Raw genomic sequence first — 15349 nt, 5'->3', positions numbered from 1 at the left:
AAGCTAGCAAACTTTGCATCCCTAAGTCTTCTCTTCGTTTGTTACTTTTGCAAGAATCTCAGGGAGGAGGACTAATGGGACACGTTGGACGCGACAAGACATTTGCTACGCTCTCCAAGAACTATGTTTGGCCCAAGATGTTCCACAACGTCTAATGCTTCACCAATGGATGTTCTACATGTCGCAAAGCTATGTCTAAATCTCAATCTCATGGCCTTTATATGCCCCTTCCAATTTCGTATCACCCATGGGAGGATATTAGCATGGATTTTGTGCTTGGTTTACCTAGAACTAGAAATGGGATTTAGTGTTTGTTGTTGTGGACCGATTCTCTAAAATGGCACATTTCATACCATGCAACAAGATAGACGATGCTTCGCCTATTGCAAATCTTTTTTGTAGGGAATCTTACTCCTGCATGGAGTTCCAAAGACGATTGTCTCGGACCGCGACGTCAAGTTCTTGAGTTACTTTTGGAAGACCTTATGCGCCAAGCTCGGAATCAAGCTCTTGTTCTCTTCGGCATACCATCCCCGAACCGATGGCCAAACGGAGGTGACAAACCGAACGCTCTCCGCCCTACTACACGTATTGATCAAGAGGAACATCAAGGAGTGGAAGGAGTACCTACCCATCGCCGAGTATGCCTTCAATCACGCAAGACATTCGACTACCGGCAAGTCCCCCTTCGAGGTCGTCTATGATTTCAACCCATTGTCCCCATTGGACATTCTTCCTCTACCACTTCAAGAGCGCATCAACATGGACGCGAGTGCACGAGTGAACTATCTCAAGAAGATGCATGAAGATACGAGGCACACCATCGAGCGCCAATTACAACAACTCGCGACCAAGCTCAACTTCAACAAGCAACCCATGGTATTCAACATTGGTTATCTCGTGTGGCTACACCTTCGCAAGGACCGCTTCCCCAACGAACGCATGTCCAAACTTCTATCACGAGCCGATGGACCCTTCAAGGTGCTAGCACGCTACAACAACAACAACGCTTACAAGATCAACCTCCCACGCGACAAGTCCAACGTGAGCGATGTCTTCAATGTCAAGGATCTCTCGCCCTACCATGGTGATGAAGATTTCGATCTGAGGTCGGATCTTTCCCAAGGAGGGGAGATGATGCAGAGCATCAAACGGTCTTCCCCATGGACGTATCGACATCTCCCACGATACCACTTGGATGAGAGCTCGAGCAAAGGCCATTGAAGATAAGGTGAACTCGCTCCTCTCCGAACTACCACTTTCTACACATCCGGCATGGCTACTACCTCAAGCGGAAACACTATGTGTGATCAGGTACTTGGAGGAAGGCCACGGAGCAGCTACATCCAACGGACAAGACATCGAGGACACCAAGTATGAGGGACAAGAAGAAGAGTTGCAAGTAGAGCTACGGACCAGACGTCCGGGCTAGCCTAAAGGCCGCGCCAGCCAGAAGAAGACATGCGAGTGAGTGCTACAGCGCCCGGACGTCCGCCCAGGACCGGACAATCGACAACTCCCAGCGACCGGATGTCCGGGCTCCACCGGAAATCCGGCAGGTCCCCAACCGAATGAAATCAGTGGAAGTCCGAAGCGACCGACGACTGGACGACCGGCCGTCTTCGAAAATCCGATGCCACTTCAACCGAGCCAAAACGACGGAAGTTCGGCGACTTCCGGACGTCCGCGAGCCACCGGACAATCAGAACCCACCGCACGTCTGATACCTGTTTGTGCACAGTTTCGGGCCCGAGGCCCATCACTACAACAAGACCCCCCCCCCCCCCAGCGACGCATAAATGCATTGTTGTATGTCCATATATGTGTTGCCAAGGCCTACACCAACGAATTAGTATGTGTTGCCGTTGGTGGCGTTGCAATGGTCTACAACAACATATATGCATGCATTGGTAAACTGCATGTAGATGCGTTGGTAGATAGCAACATATAGAGCTATAGCTCAACAACGCTTCATATGCGTTGGTGGCGGTCGTGGATATAATAGACCATTGCTTGATATGTGTTGGTGGCAATCATGGACAAACAGATTTTAAAATGGACAGAACAAATTAGTAGCACAATTCATGACCTTGCAATGTTGACAGTTGCAGGCAAAATATAACAAACATAAACTTCTCATGTATTAAATTGACTACGTTGCATTACAAGGAACGTGATCCAAAGATTACAAGAGGTGAAACTATCTATCTGTAACCCAATTCTTGACCTTGCAATCAACTATGATGTCTGAAACTTTGGTCCTAAAAATGACATTCTAATTATCTTGTAGTAGCCCATTCTTAACCTTGCAATCAACATGTGAGCCATGCATTGTCAATTTGTCTTCATGATCTACAGCAACAACAACAATGTTAATAGTATTAGATGAGCAACTTACATTATAGAAATCAGGTTAATAGAGAAGTGCGATTTAAAGGAGCACCTTACAAATGTGATTTATCATGACATAGATTTATTATATAGATAAGGGGATAATTAATAATCTGAATACAAAAACATGAACATGAATTTATTAAATAACATCTTGTATCAACTCAAAACTATATGAACTAACATTATATGTTTTTAGTGTTCCAGTCTATTTTCTCTTAAAAAAGACCAAAATTCAAATGTGGAAACTTCACATACTTGCAATGTCAGTATCATCACTCGGTAAAAAATAACAATAATACACACTAGCAAAAGGGCCATCGCCATGCTATGGAGTACAAACACAGACTTTGAGTCTTCACTCTTGACCAATTCTTTGTAAACTGAGGGCCTTCTATTTACCTTAATTGCCTTGCACATATTCTGAATGTCCATGGCTCGTGAGATAAGAAACTGCATATTAATACAGCAAGCACCTTTGAGATGTGGTTGTTCATTATGAACAACCATCAGCTTGCATATACTACTAAAGATCCAAAAAATATATTATATAAACAATGAAATGAATTCACCAACCAACTAAATGACAAGTTGGTAACTAATAATACCGAATATACTGAGTTGAATATTTCCATTTTCGAGAGGTCTCTGCATTAATTAGCTTTGTGTCACATTATTCCCGTACTACTCGTTCTTGGGATTATTTATTAGTCATGCGTGTCATGATGTATTAGGAGAAACCTCAGTGCCGACAACTCAAAAATCTTTGCATAATATACATCACACAAGAGATCCTAATTACCTGAGATTTACCATGTCACATATTAGAATTTCCTGATCTATGAATAAAATTTGCAGAACCTACAGAAGCAACAACACGAGAAAAAAAATCATCAAACTTGCGACAGTAGGAGTTATCAACTCATGCATAGAAAGCAGGAGAACTACAAACTATCTAATCCACTTCTGGTCATCATCACGCCAACCTGAGCCCCTGACTTGACCTTGAAGGGGTGCCGGGGTCTAATTAGTATAGAAAAGAGTGCGCTCTAATTATAAACAAGAAAGGGCATAAAAATAATAATTTATTAGCAGCAGGGAAAGATGAGTGTGCCAGACTGAGCCACCATAGAAAGTCTGGTTTCTACATGGGTTTGTCTTAAACTTAACTGGTTGTTCATGGCTTATACGGTAGCATTATGTATAATGTCAAACTTTTGAGTACCAAGTTCAGCTGGTGCCATCATGAGTTCATGACCGACATTCTAAACTGAACTGGAACCCCAAAAAGATCACAAGTTTAGATGTAAGTGAATTAGTTACCCCTACTCTATCTAGGAGATCGATGGATGGAAGACCAATGCTTTTCTGGTTGATCACCACAAAATTATTGTAACTTCCTGACCGAACCTGCACGTCATAGAATCAAGCGAGCACAATCTTTTTCGAGAGAGATAGAGATAAAGAGCAGGGGACACACTAAGCAAAATACCTTATATTTCAATTCAATGATCTTCTTGACATGTTCATCAACTTGACGTCCCTCAGCAGAAACCATCTTTTCTTCTTGTTCAATGTTTGAGTAGAAGAATCCTGCATTTATTTCACTGAGAAACTTATGTGTCAACTGTTAACCTTTAGTGATGCATGTGAAACAGTAAATCTGTGGGCCCGTTTGGCAGCGAAGTATTTTCTCAGTATTTGGAAAATACTGTGGTTTCTAAAAAATACTATAGTTTTAAATACTTTAGGCCTAGTTTGGCAACCCGGTTTTTCCAAAACCATGGTAATTGAAAACCTCGGTATTCCAATATGTTGGCAATGAATACTTCGGTTCTAAAAACCGCAGCTTTTCTCTGTTTTAGAAAAACTATAGAGATGTTTGGCAAGTGCAGTTTTTCTTAGTTTCTTGGTTTTGACCACTCGTTGCATGGATAATCCTAAATATAGCTAGTTGAACCTACAACAAAGGAGTTATACAACGACGTGATCAGCGTGTGCTAATTAATGGCCGCTGCGTGCCTATAGCCTTGTCATGCACGCGAACATCCTCTAGATGCTAGGATATGTTGTTGAGTAATCTTGTATCTCTGGCCACATCGAATCGAACGGCTAGCTAGCTTAGACTACTATGTATAACTTTGCTCAGTATCAATCGATCTACTCCAGGGTCTAAGCATTCGCTAAATCTTTTGTATGTGTAAACGCATCATCTGATAGGACCGTACCTCTAGTACTATCTAATGTACAGGCCGAACAATAGTAAACAATTGAAGAAATCAACGGCAGAGTAGTCAAGCTTCCCAGGTGGTAATCTTAATTGCATGGCTGCGGAAGAGATGGGTGAGGAGGACCCGAAGAAGATGTACTCGAGCGAGTGTTTCTCAGTTTACAAAAAGAGGTTGAGACCTCTTTTTTAGATACAGCAAAAAAAACATAGTTTTAGATATACCATGGTTTGTAAAACTAAAGTATTTGTCGAAACCAAACACGTCAAAGTATTTAAAACTGGGGTTTCTACAAAAACAATGGTATTTTCCTAAAACTCAAAAAATACTGAGCAGCCGAACGGAGCCTTAGTGTGTTTCTGTGGCGGACCTACAAAAAAAATAGCAGGGCAGGCCAGGCTGAAGGAAAGTTGTTATGCACTCATCCTAACAACAATTTTTCACTAGATACAGTTTCTTTTGAGGCACTGTGGATATGAATTGGAAATTTCACGCAGTCAGATTGTTCTCATGTTAACAATGCTTCACTCGATACAATTTACTCAGATTGATGTCATGCTAACCAGTGTTAACAAGAATTCTTTACTGGATACAATAAAAGCTGTAGAAATAAGTAATTAGATTAATAGAAAATTTTGTAACTTGTAAGTGAAATTTAGGGATATGTGAAAGAATCAAAGGAAATTACCTGCACCATCTTGCAAGTTATTTTCCCCTTACGCAGGCAGTACTTAGTACTTACATCACTACACCGGCAAATATCTCCTGCGGAAAAGTACTCACATCAGTTGCAAATGATCTCCATGAAAAAGGGCAATTTTATCAAGACATATGAATAGTTGATACAAATCAGCAGAGCAACTCACAAATAATACTAGCAGGGACTCGGGATTTTGGAGAGGTCGAGAGGAGTTGCTCCTTTCCTTTGGAGCTGAGTCACTGCCTGGAAGCTGTGAGCTGTGTAGGTCGATGGGCTGCGACCAATCGGCTGCTGTGCGCCAGTGGGCGCCATCGGCAAGGAACAAACAAGACGAGCGAGGACAGGGGGCGTACCGCTGAGCTAATGCAGTTGGGGACGGGGCGTCGGTGCGTGCGTCGTCCCTGGCTGTGCGGAGGAGAACAACGGCCTCGGCATCTCAGGTCGCGCGTAGGAGCGGCGGCGACGGCACCTTCCCAGACGCGAGGAGGATGGCGACGACGCCATGTGTGTGTCCCCGACGCGAGGAGGATGGAAAAGATGCAGTGTGCGTCTTTGAAGCGTGGAGAAAGTGGCAAGGGACGCGGGCTTGGTGAAGGAACAAGGGACGGCGGCGGCGAGGGCAATGGGACGGCGGCCGATGCAGCTCGCTTAGGTTGTTTTATTAGGATAAAGGCCAAAACGTAGGGAGAATAGGCTTTGTGTGCCAGCAGGGATTTTTTTAGGGATGTGCGGAAACAGGTGGAGCGCGAGCGCTGACCAATGGATGGAAGGGGTGGAGGTGGGTACTGGGAGGTAAGTGCTAAGTGGGGAATATGGGAGGTTCAACCACACAACACATCATTTAGCTTCGTTGCTAGCCATGCGTTGCTATATGGGGGGTTTTGCATGTACCCCTTCGCTTCGCCCCCATTTGCACTAAGACAATAAATAGACCTCCTCCTCCTAATTAGGATTAGCGTTGTGATAGCTCATATATGAGATAGAGCATCTCTTATCCATCCGGATCTACTCCACCGAGAGAGACCATCGCCTCCTCAGAGAAGATCCACTTGGATTCAAGACCCCTAACGGGAAGACCTCAAGACCTCCTCACGGAGAAGAACTAGTGACCCTATGTATCGTCCTTTGTTGGATTTGGATCGTGCATCTCTTTGTTTTTCGAGAATCTAGCATATGTGTGACCGAATCTTTGTTGGTTTGGGTGATTTCTCTTGTGTTTCCCCTCGTTCCCTCCTCGTGTTCTTTGTAGGATCCGCTCCAATTGTGAAAGATCGGCCCGAGGATTTCCACCCTACATCATGGTTGGTCGTCACTCAGCAGACCATCGACGAGAAGGTCGCGATTACGGTCAATAAGACCAAAGCTGAGACCAAAGAAGAATTGGTCGAGCTAGTCAATGTAGCGGTCACTAACGTGGTGGTCCGCTTGATTCCGGCAATTTTCGATTGGTCAAAGAACAATCCAAATGCATGGCCGGAGGACTTTCCCCTTCCCAGCTTTGTCCGGAGCAATTCTGCGAACACCACAGCACTAGCACCTACTCAAGCAACCACAAAAGGTCCCGCTCCGGTTCATGGCAGCCCGACCTCCGTCTTTGGCATGCTCGGCGGGCCTTCGTCGTTGGCTAAGCTCAATGCCCTCATTGTAATTACACGCCATACTCTTTTCACCAGCATGTCTATAGTCTTCCGTTTCAGTTGCCTTTCGGATGTTTGACGTCGCAGACATGTCTTCTTCGTAGGCCGACGATACCCCGTGCATCCTACTGTACGACATCAAGGGCCAAAAGGTGGCCGTGGGAAATGCAATGATCGTGAAGTCGAAGGACCGCATGTTCCACAACTGACAGATGCCCGATGGCGTCTTCAAAGTTAACGTGGCCAGTGTCTTAGTGGGCTTCGAGGATTGGCCTCCTCTGGTACCAGTCGATGACGACGAGACCCCTAAGAGGATTGGCGCATGCAAGGGCTGGTTGTTGCCTTGGCCGAAGTCTCTCCTTCGTCTCGAGGCGCCCAGTATCACACCAAGGCCACCTTCTCAAGAAGGTATGAACACCACCCCACCTACCAGATTATCTGCCCCTGTCGTGGCGGGTGATAGCGGACGACGCGAGGGAGAGCCTCCATTAGTGCCAGATCATGTCGCCCCCGTTGTCGAAGAAGCAAATGTTGATGATGACATGGAGGAGGAGAAGGAGGATGATGACCCAGACAAGTATTTCAATACCGCATATGATGATGCAGGATTGATGGTTGAGGATGGCGAAGAGATGGGTTATGAGCATGGCGATGATGACTTGATGCTGCCTGATTTGCCAGAGCCGGAACGTCCTAAGGCGGAATGCAGAAAGTCTCTCTTCAAGAGATCCTCGCAGGAGACGCCTCCAGATGCCGCCTCTACCCAGCAACCCCCCAAGGGTCGTCCACTGATTAGCCCGATGACACTAGGGCTAGTGGTTAGGGAAGGTATGGTGGGCTAACTACCGCCACCCGCCAAGAAGCAAAGGAGGAGAGCGGACAAGAATGGCCCTAAAGGCGCCAGAGCCGCTTCAAGAAGCCAGCCGCCTCTGAAGCCCCGGTGGTACATAGAATACTTGTCGAAGGTGCGAAACTTTTCCATGTCGCCGGCGAACCGATCCTACCCGCGAAAGCGCTAGAGAACATACTGAACAATGATCTAAGGAGACTCCATGAAGATGTGCTGGCAAGAGAGAAAATCCTTCTCATCTCGGAAAACCCAGGATACCCGCTTTACGCGGCTCAAGTGCCGGGTGGGAGGTTGTACGTTGAGAGATGGCCCACAGATAAGTTCATCCTGCGATTTGACTACATCTACGACATGTTCCACATGACCAAGATGGATTTCCAATTCATCTGCATGTATTCGTTGTATCTCACTACTTCATCAAGATTGAGAACATAAAATATATCTGCGTCGCGGGCCCATACTATATGCACGAGATCTTCTTGGCAGTTTGTAAAGAGCACCATGACTATGCGAGCAAGTACCTCGGCGACTTCATGATCGCTAATAAGGACAAGGAAGCGATTCTCCTGCCGTATCATCCCACGTAAGTCATCTGCGCATATCCTTTCGTAAGTGTTAATCATTCCTTTGTAAGCATGGAGGCTAATTTCAGGTGTACTAAATTTGCACAGCGAGGGGGGGCGTTGTCCTCATCGTTATGTACCCGGAATACTCCCATGCTATGTGCTTGGACTCATCGAAGAACCTCAAGAAAAAGGATTACAAGCACATAAAGAGTGTTCTCGATAGTGCCATGTTAACCTTCAGCCTATCTGGTGGATATATCAAGGTGAAAAAGTACATGAATCACGGGGTGGCATTTGGCCATAAGACTGACTTTTGCTGCATCCAGCAACCGCACACTAGTAAGGCTGATCGATTCTACCTCATGCATCACCTGACCGAGTACATAAGGGATAATCAGCTACTACCAACAATGCCGAGATTGTCAACTAGGCCACAAGCATATGAAAGACATCGGATCATCGAATCAGAGCTGAGTTTTATCTTGTACAGTGTGAACCTGCCCAAGTGATCATGAAGCAGGTCCTCGAACTAACAAGGATGTTCTACCATGGGCCAATCACGCGGGATGATGTCCGAGCACTGCTACTCGCTCAATGTCTGGACCTGAAGCCTTTCAAGAAGCCTGGGTGCTTCCTCCCTGGCTATGAAGGTTGGGCCACTGACATGGAGGACTAATTGTCAATGATAATGTGTCACTACTGTCTTTGTATTGCAAAACTTTGAATTTATGCACGGTGAAACTTTGTGATGTAACTAAACTGTGGTCCTGAACTAGCGTAGATTGCTCTAGTTAATTAGTTTGGGTATGAAGAACTTCATCATTCATGTTAACTATTGGTTGCTTGTATTTTTTCAATTATGCCTCTTTGTTTTCTTAAGTACATTATGTTGCATATTATAGTTCAATTCATCAACTGGCGATGCAGGTAGATAGATCAGAGATGGCGAAGGACTGCTACGCCTTGTTCGTTGGGAGGGATCCAGGAATCTACGACCACTAGCCAGACACTCAGGCCCAAGTGGACAAGTACCTGGGTGCTAGCCACAGAGGGTTCGACAGCAAAGATGAAGCGGAAACTAGTTACTTGAGGTGGGGATCCGGCATGAGCGAGGCCAGGACCGGCGGTGCCTCAAGTTCTACATAGTCGCGCTCTTGCTCATGCTGATCTCTGTTCTCTTCTACATCATGGTTTAGATAGAGATGATGAAACATGTGTGTGTGCCATGACCATGTAGTTGCACTTATTCAAGACATGACATGACTTGTGTATTGCTATTTTCGAGATGTGATGATATTTGTGTTGAATGATGATGATGATGGTATGACGAGACTACTGTATGTGTATGATATGATGAGAATAGTGTATGTTTATTATGATCTGATGAAACTACTATATAGAGCCTCTAAAAATACATCACAAATACGTAGAGGGGGTATAAATCTATGAAAGCAGGAATACTAGCAGTAGCGCTGGAATCCATCTAGCATCAACACTTGCTTTGTTGCGGCACTACATACAGTTAGCAGTAGCGCTGCCCTGACCAGCGCTACTGCTAGCCATACTTACCAGTAGCGCTTGTCAAGGTAGCGCTACTGCTACAACTTAGCTGTAGCGCATTAGCAGTAGCACTGGACCCAATGCTACTTCTATAGGTATTTCAAGCGCTACTACTGGGCTTTCTACTAGTAGTGGTATCTGATGTGCTCAAGAAGTCAATACTTCACAATAGTCCTCGAAAGGAAGGTTTTGGGTTTCTAAAGATAACTCAATGTTGATGGAACATACCGGACTCCCGAGCAATATCCTCGAACGAGTTGGGTTGTTGCTAAAAGCAAAACACTCGAACATGCAACTATATCAGGATATGATTCTTCTCTTCCTACCATTTCTGATGAGTCTGGTGACTCGAATTATAAATTGTTCAAACAACATAATGTTAAGGTTTTCACTCGATATATTGGGACTAACTATAGGTCTGCCTCACCCAAGAAACAAATATGGGTGAAGAAATGCATCATTCAATATCTATCTGTCACTACTAACTTGAACATGGAGAGTAATTTTCTTCGAGACACTGGTTATCATGCACAGAATGAGCACCGGACAAAGCTTTGACACAAGGAGTACATGCATACCTCCTCGAATCAATACACTCATGTCGCTGGAAATAACTTCCATGCATATTGATACGTCTCCACTTTTCTACTTTTCCAAACACTTTTGCCCTTGTTTTGGAATCTAACTTGCATGATTTGAATGGAACTAACCCGGACTGACGTTGTTTTCAGAAGAATTGCCATGGTGTTATTTTTGTGCAGAAATAAAAGTTCTCGGAATGACCTGAAAGTCAATGGAGAATATTTTTGGAATATATAAAAATACTGGCGAAAGAATCAAGGCAAGGGGGTCCACACCCTGTCCACGAGGGTGGGGGCGCGCCTACCCCCTGGGCGCGCCCCCTGCCTCGTGGGCCCCCTGGTGCTCCATCGACCTCAACTCCAACTCTATATATTCACATTCGGGGAGAAAAAAATTAGGGAGAAGGATTCATCGCGTTTTACGATACGGAGCCGCCGCCAAGCCCTAATCTCTCTCGGGAGGGCAGATCTGGAGTCCGTTCGGGGCTCCGGAGAGGGGAATCCGTCGCCATCATCATCATCAACCTTCCTCCATCACCAATTTCATGATGCTCACCACCATGCGTGAGTAATTCCATCGTAGGCTTGCTGGACGGTGATGGGTTGGATGAGATTTATCATGTAATCGAGTTAGTTTTGTTAGGGTTTAATCCCTAGTATCCGTTATGTTCTTAGATTGATGTTGCTATGACTTTGCAATGCTTAATGCTTGTCACTAGGGCCCGAGTGCCATGATTTCAGATCTGAACCTATTATATTTCCATGAATATATGTGAGTTCTTGATCCTATCTTGCAAGTCTATAGTCACCTATTATGTGTTATGATCCGTTAACCCGAAGTGACAATAATCGGTTTACTTACCGGTCATGACCGTAGTTTGAGGAGTTCATGTATTCACTATGTGTTATTGCTTTGGTCTGGTACTCTATTAAAAGGAGGCCTTAATGTCCCTTAGTTTCCAATAGGACCCCGCTGCCACGGGAGGGTAGGACAAAAGATGTCGTGCAAGTTCATTTCCATAAGCACGTATGACTATATTCGGAATACATGCCTACATTACATTGCTGAACTGGAGCTAGTTCTGTGTCACCCTATGTTATAATTGTTGCATGAGGAATCGCATCCGACATAATTATCCATCACTAATCTATTGCCTAAGAGATTTTCATATATTGATCTTTGCTTAGTTATTTTACCATTGCCACTGTTACAATTACTACAAAACTGCTACTGTTACCTTTGCCACCGTTACCATTACTTCCATATTACTTTGCTAATAAATACTTTGCTGCAGATATTAAGTTTTCCAGGTGTGGTTTAATTGAAAACTCAGCTGCTAATACTTGAGAATATTCTTTGGCTCCCCTTGTGTCGAATCAACAAATTTGGGTTGAATACTCTACCCCCGAAAACTATTGCGATCCCCTATACTTGTGGGTTATCAAGACTATTTTCTCGTGCCGTTACCGGGGAGCATAGCTCTATTCTTTGAGTCACTTGGGATTTATATCTGCTGATCACTATGAAGAACTTGAAAGATTAAAGAACCAAGATTTATCCCTCAACTATGAGGGGAGGTAAGGAACTGCCATCTAGCTCTGCACTTGATTCACTTTCTGTTATGAGCAAACTTGTGACACCTACTCCTATTATTCATTCTGATATGTCGAATGTTATTGATGATGCCATTTCTGCTATGCATGATGCTTATGATGAAACTACTTCTATGCTTGATAATATTGTGCCACTAGGTGAATTTCTGGATGAAAAACTTGCTAGGGTTAGAGAGAATTAAATTATTGAAACTGATAATATTGATGAAAGTGATGATGAAAATTCTCCCCCTAGATATGAATTGCCTGTTGTGCTTGAGGGTTATATTATGGATGAAGAAACTGCTAGAGACTTTTTAGCTTGCAATGATAGATATGATCTTAAGAAATTATTAGCTAAGCTTAAAGAAAAATCTTTGAATGCTAGAATGAAATATGACCCTGCTTTTGCTACTTCACCTATCTGTATTTCCGATAAGGATTATGATTTCTCTGTAGATCGTGAGATAATTACTTTGGTTGAATCTGATCCTTTCTATGGCTATGAATCTGAAACTGTTGTGCCACATCTTACTAATTAAATTATATAGCCACCCTATTCACTAATGATGAGAAAACTCGCTACTATTATATCCTTAAGTTATTTTCGTTCTCATTAAAGGGTGATGCTAAAACATGGTTTAATTCTCTTGATCCTGGTTGTGTGCGTAGTCCCGAGGATATGATTTATTAATTCTCTGCTAAATATTTCCCTGCTCATAAGAAACAAGTTTCCTTAAGGGAAATATATAATTTTGTGCAAATTGAAGAAGAGAGTCTCCCACAAGCTTGGGGGAGGCTTCTCCAATTACTTAATGCTTTGCCTGATCATCCTCTCAAGAAAAATGAAATACTTGATATCTTTTATAATGGACTAACCGAAGCTTCCAGAGACCACCTGGATAGTTGTACTGGTTGTGTTTTGAGGGAAATAACTGTTGATCAGGCTGAATTGCTATAGAATAATATGTTGAGTAATGAAAATGCTTGGACACTTCCTGAGCCAACTCCTAAGCCAACTCCGAAGAAAAGGGGTATTCTATTTTTCAGTCCTGAAGATATGGAAGAGGCAAAGAAATTTATAAAAGAAAAAGGTATTAAAGCTGAAGATGTTAAGAATTTACCACCTATTGAAGAAATACATGGTCCTGATAACCCGACACAGGTAGTAAAGGTAAATTCTCTCTAGAGATTTGATGAAGGTGATATTCCTCGTTATAAGTCTGCTAGCCAATGCTTAGATGAGTTTGATAATTTTATTGTTAAACGAGAAAACTTTAATGCTTATGTTGGTAGACAATTGAAACGCAATGCTTATATGATTGAACACTTGAGTGATTATATGTCTAGAGTTAAAGGTTAACTTCAACTTATTAGTAAACATGCTTCTATGGTTACCACTCAAGTAGAACAAGTACTTAAGGCTCAGAATGATTTGCTCAATGAATTAAATAGTAAGAAAAATGATAATGTTGTTAGAGTTATGACTAGAGGGGGTAAAATGACTCAGGAACCTTTGTATCCTGAGGGCCACTCTAAGAGAATTGAGTAAGATTCTTAGAGAACTAATATTGATGCACCTAGTTCTTCTAAGAGGAAGAAAAAGAAAAATGATAGGACTTTGCATGCTTCTAGTGAACCTGTTGTTGATACACCTAAGAATACCAATGGTATTTCTATTTCTAATGCTGAAACACAATCTAGTAATGAACATGAACCTAGTGATAATTTTAATGATGACGTTCATGTTGATGCTCAACCTAGCAATGACAACGATGTAGAGATTGAACCTGCTGTTGATCTTGATAACCCACAATCAAAGAATTGATGTTATGATAAGAGAGACTTCATTGCTAGGAAGCATGGTAAAGAAAGAGAACCATGGGTTCAGAAACCCATGCCTTTTCCTCCTAAACCATCCAAGTAAAAGGATGATGAGGATTTTGAGCGCTTTGCTGAAATGATTAGACCTATCTTTTTGCGTATGCATTTGACTGATATGCTTAAAATGAATCCTTATGCTAAGTATATGAAAGATATTGTTACAAATAAAAGAAAGATACCGGAAGGTGAAATTTCCACCATGTTTGCTAAGTATACTTTTAAGGGTGGAATATCAAAGAAACTTGTAGATCCAGGAGTACCAACTATACCATGCTCCATTAAAAGAAACTATGTTAAAACTCCTTTATGTGATCTTGGAGCCGGTGTTAGTGTTATGCCTCTCTCTTTATATCGTAGACTTGATTTGAATAAGTTGACACCTACTGAAATATCTTTGCAAATGGTTGATAAATCAACTGATATATTGTTGGTATTTGTGAGGATGTGCCTGTTGTGGTTGCAAACATTACTATCTTAACGGACTTTGATATTCTTGATATTCCCGAGGACGATAGTATGTCTATTATTCTTGGTAGACCCTTTCTGAATACTTCAGGGGCTGTTATTGATTGCAACAAAGGCAATGTCACTTTTCCTGTTAATGATAATGAGCATACGGTACACTTTCCGAGGAAACAACCTCAAGTCCATAGTATCAATTCTATTGGAAAAATTTCAAGGATTATTATTGGAGGTTTTGAATTTCCTCTTCATACTGTCAAGAAGAAATATGATATTCTTATTGCTGGGGATGTGCATATCCCCGTTGAGGTAGGTGTTATTCGAAAGTTCTCCGGTATCATGCGATTCGGAATGAGTTTGTTAACAAGATTTGATCAACCTTGTTAGTGGCTTCTTTTTGATGAGCATGAGATGGATGAAGTCAGAAAACACAATTTTCTGTACCCTCTTTTTACTTTTTGTTAATTAGACTTAATAAAGAAAAAGTAGTATTTTCTATCTGTTTTCTGAATTATCCTTGCAATAAAAAAATACCCTGAAAATAAAAGTTCTCCAAATGTCCCAAAAATGAAATATGATTTTTTTGTAGAATATTTAAGAATTATTGGCACTGAGAACACACCAGAGGGGACAACCACCTGGCCACGAGGGTGCAGGGCGCGCCCTACCCCCTGGGCGCGCCCCCTGCCTCATGGACCCCATGTGGGCCCCCTCCACTTATTCTTGCACCCACACACTTCGTCTTCCTCCAGAAAAAATCACCCACCAGCTCAAACCCGAGTTCTAGCTCATCTTGCTGCCATTTTCGATCTCCTTGCTCAAAGCTCCATTCACAAAACTGCTTTGGGGGATTGTTCTTCGGCATGTGACTCCTCCAATGGTCCAATTAGTTTTCGT

The 15349-nt window shown here is 43.0% G+C and overlaps 1 protein-coding gene across 9 annotated transcripts; it reads right to left on the bottom strand.

The window, feature by feature from the left end:
• Nucleotides 1–2069: 2069 nt before the first annotated feature.
• LOC119285885 (T-complex protein 1 subunit zeta 1-like) lies at nt 2070–6062 on the bottom strand. 9 transcript variants are annotated; one of them, XM_037565205.1, is made up of 7 exons: nt 5486–6061; nt 5308–5384; nt 3884–3998; nt 3715–3801; nt 3194–3252; nt 2794–2844; nt 2070–2352 (listed from the first exon to the last, which is right to left on the bottom strand). In XM_037565205.1, exons 3-7 carry the CDS (start codon nt 3947–3949, stop codon nt 2346–2348), a joined length of 270 nt encoding a protein of 89 aa, XP_037421102.1. In that variant the 5' UTR covers nt 3950–3998; nt 5308–5384; nt 5486–6061; the 3' UTR covers nt 2070–2345. The 9 variants fall into 9 exon arrangements, 2 of the variants coding, with proteins under 2 accessions (XP_037421102.1, XP_037421101.1); XM_037565204.1 differs by having other exon boundaries at nt 3884–5384; nt 5486–6062; XR_005139946.1 differs by lacking the exon at nt 3715–3801 and having other exon boundaries at nt 2070–2844; nt 3884–5384; nt 5486–6062.
• Nucleotides 6063–15349: the final 9287 nt, after the last annotated feature.

The sequence above is a fragment of the Triticum dicoccoides genome, chromosome 4A, assembly GCF_002162155.2.
Source record: "Triticum dicoccoides isolate Atlit2015 ecotype Zavitan chromosome 4A, WEW_v2.0, whole genome shotgun sequence".
NCBI lineage: Eukaryota > Viridiplantae > Streptophyta > Magnoliopsida > Poales > Poaceae > Triticum > Triticum dicoccoides.
Note: the sequence above shows the minus strand (reverse complement) of the source record. Positions and strands in the feature narration are given on the sequence as shown.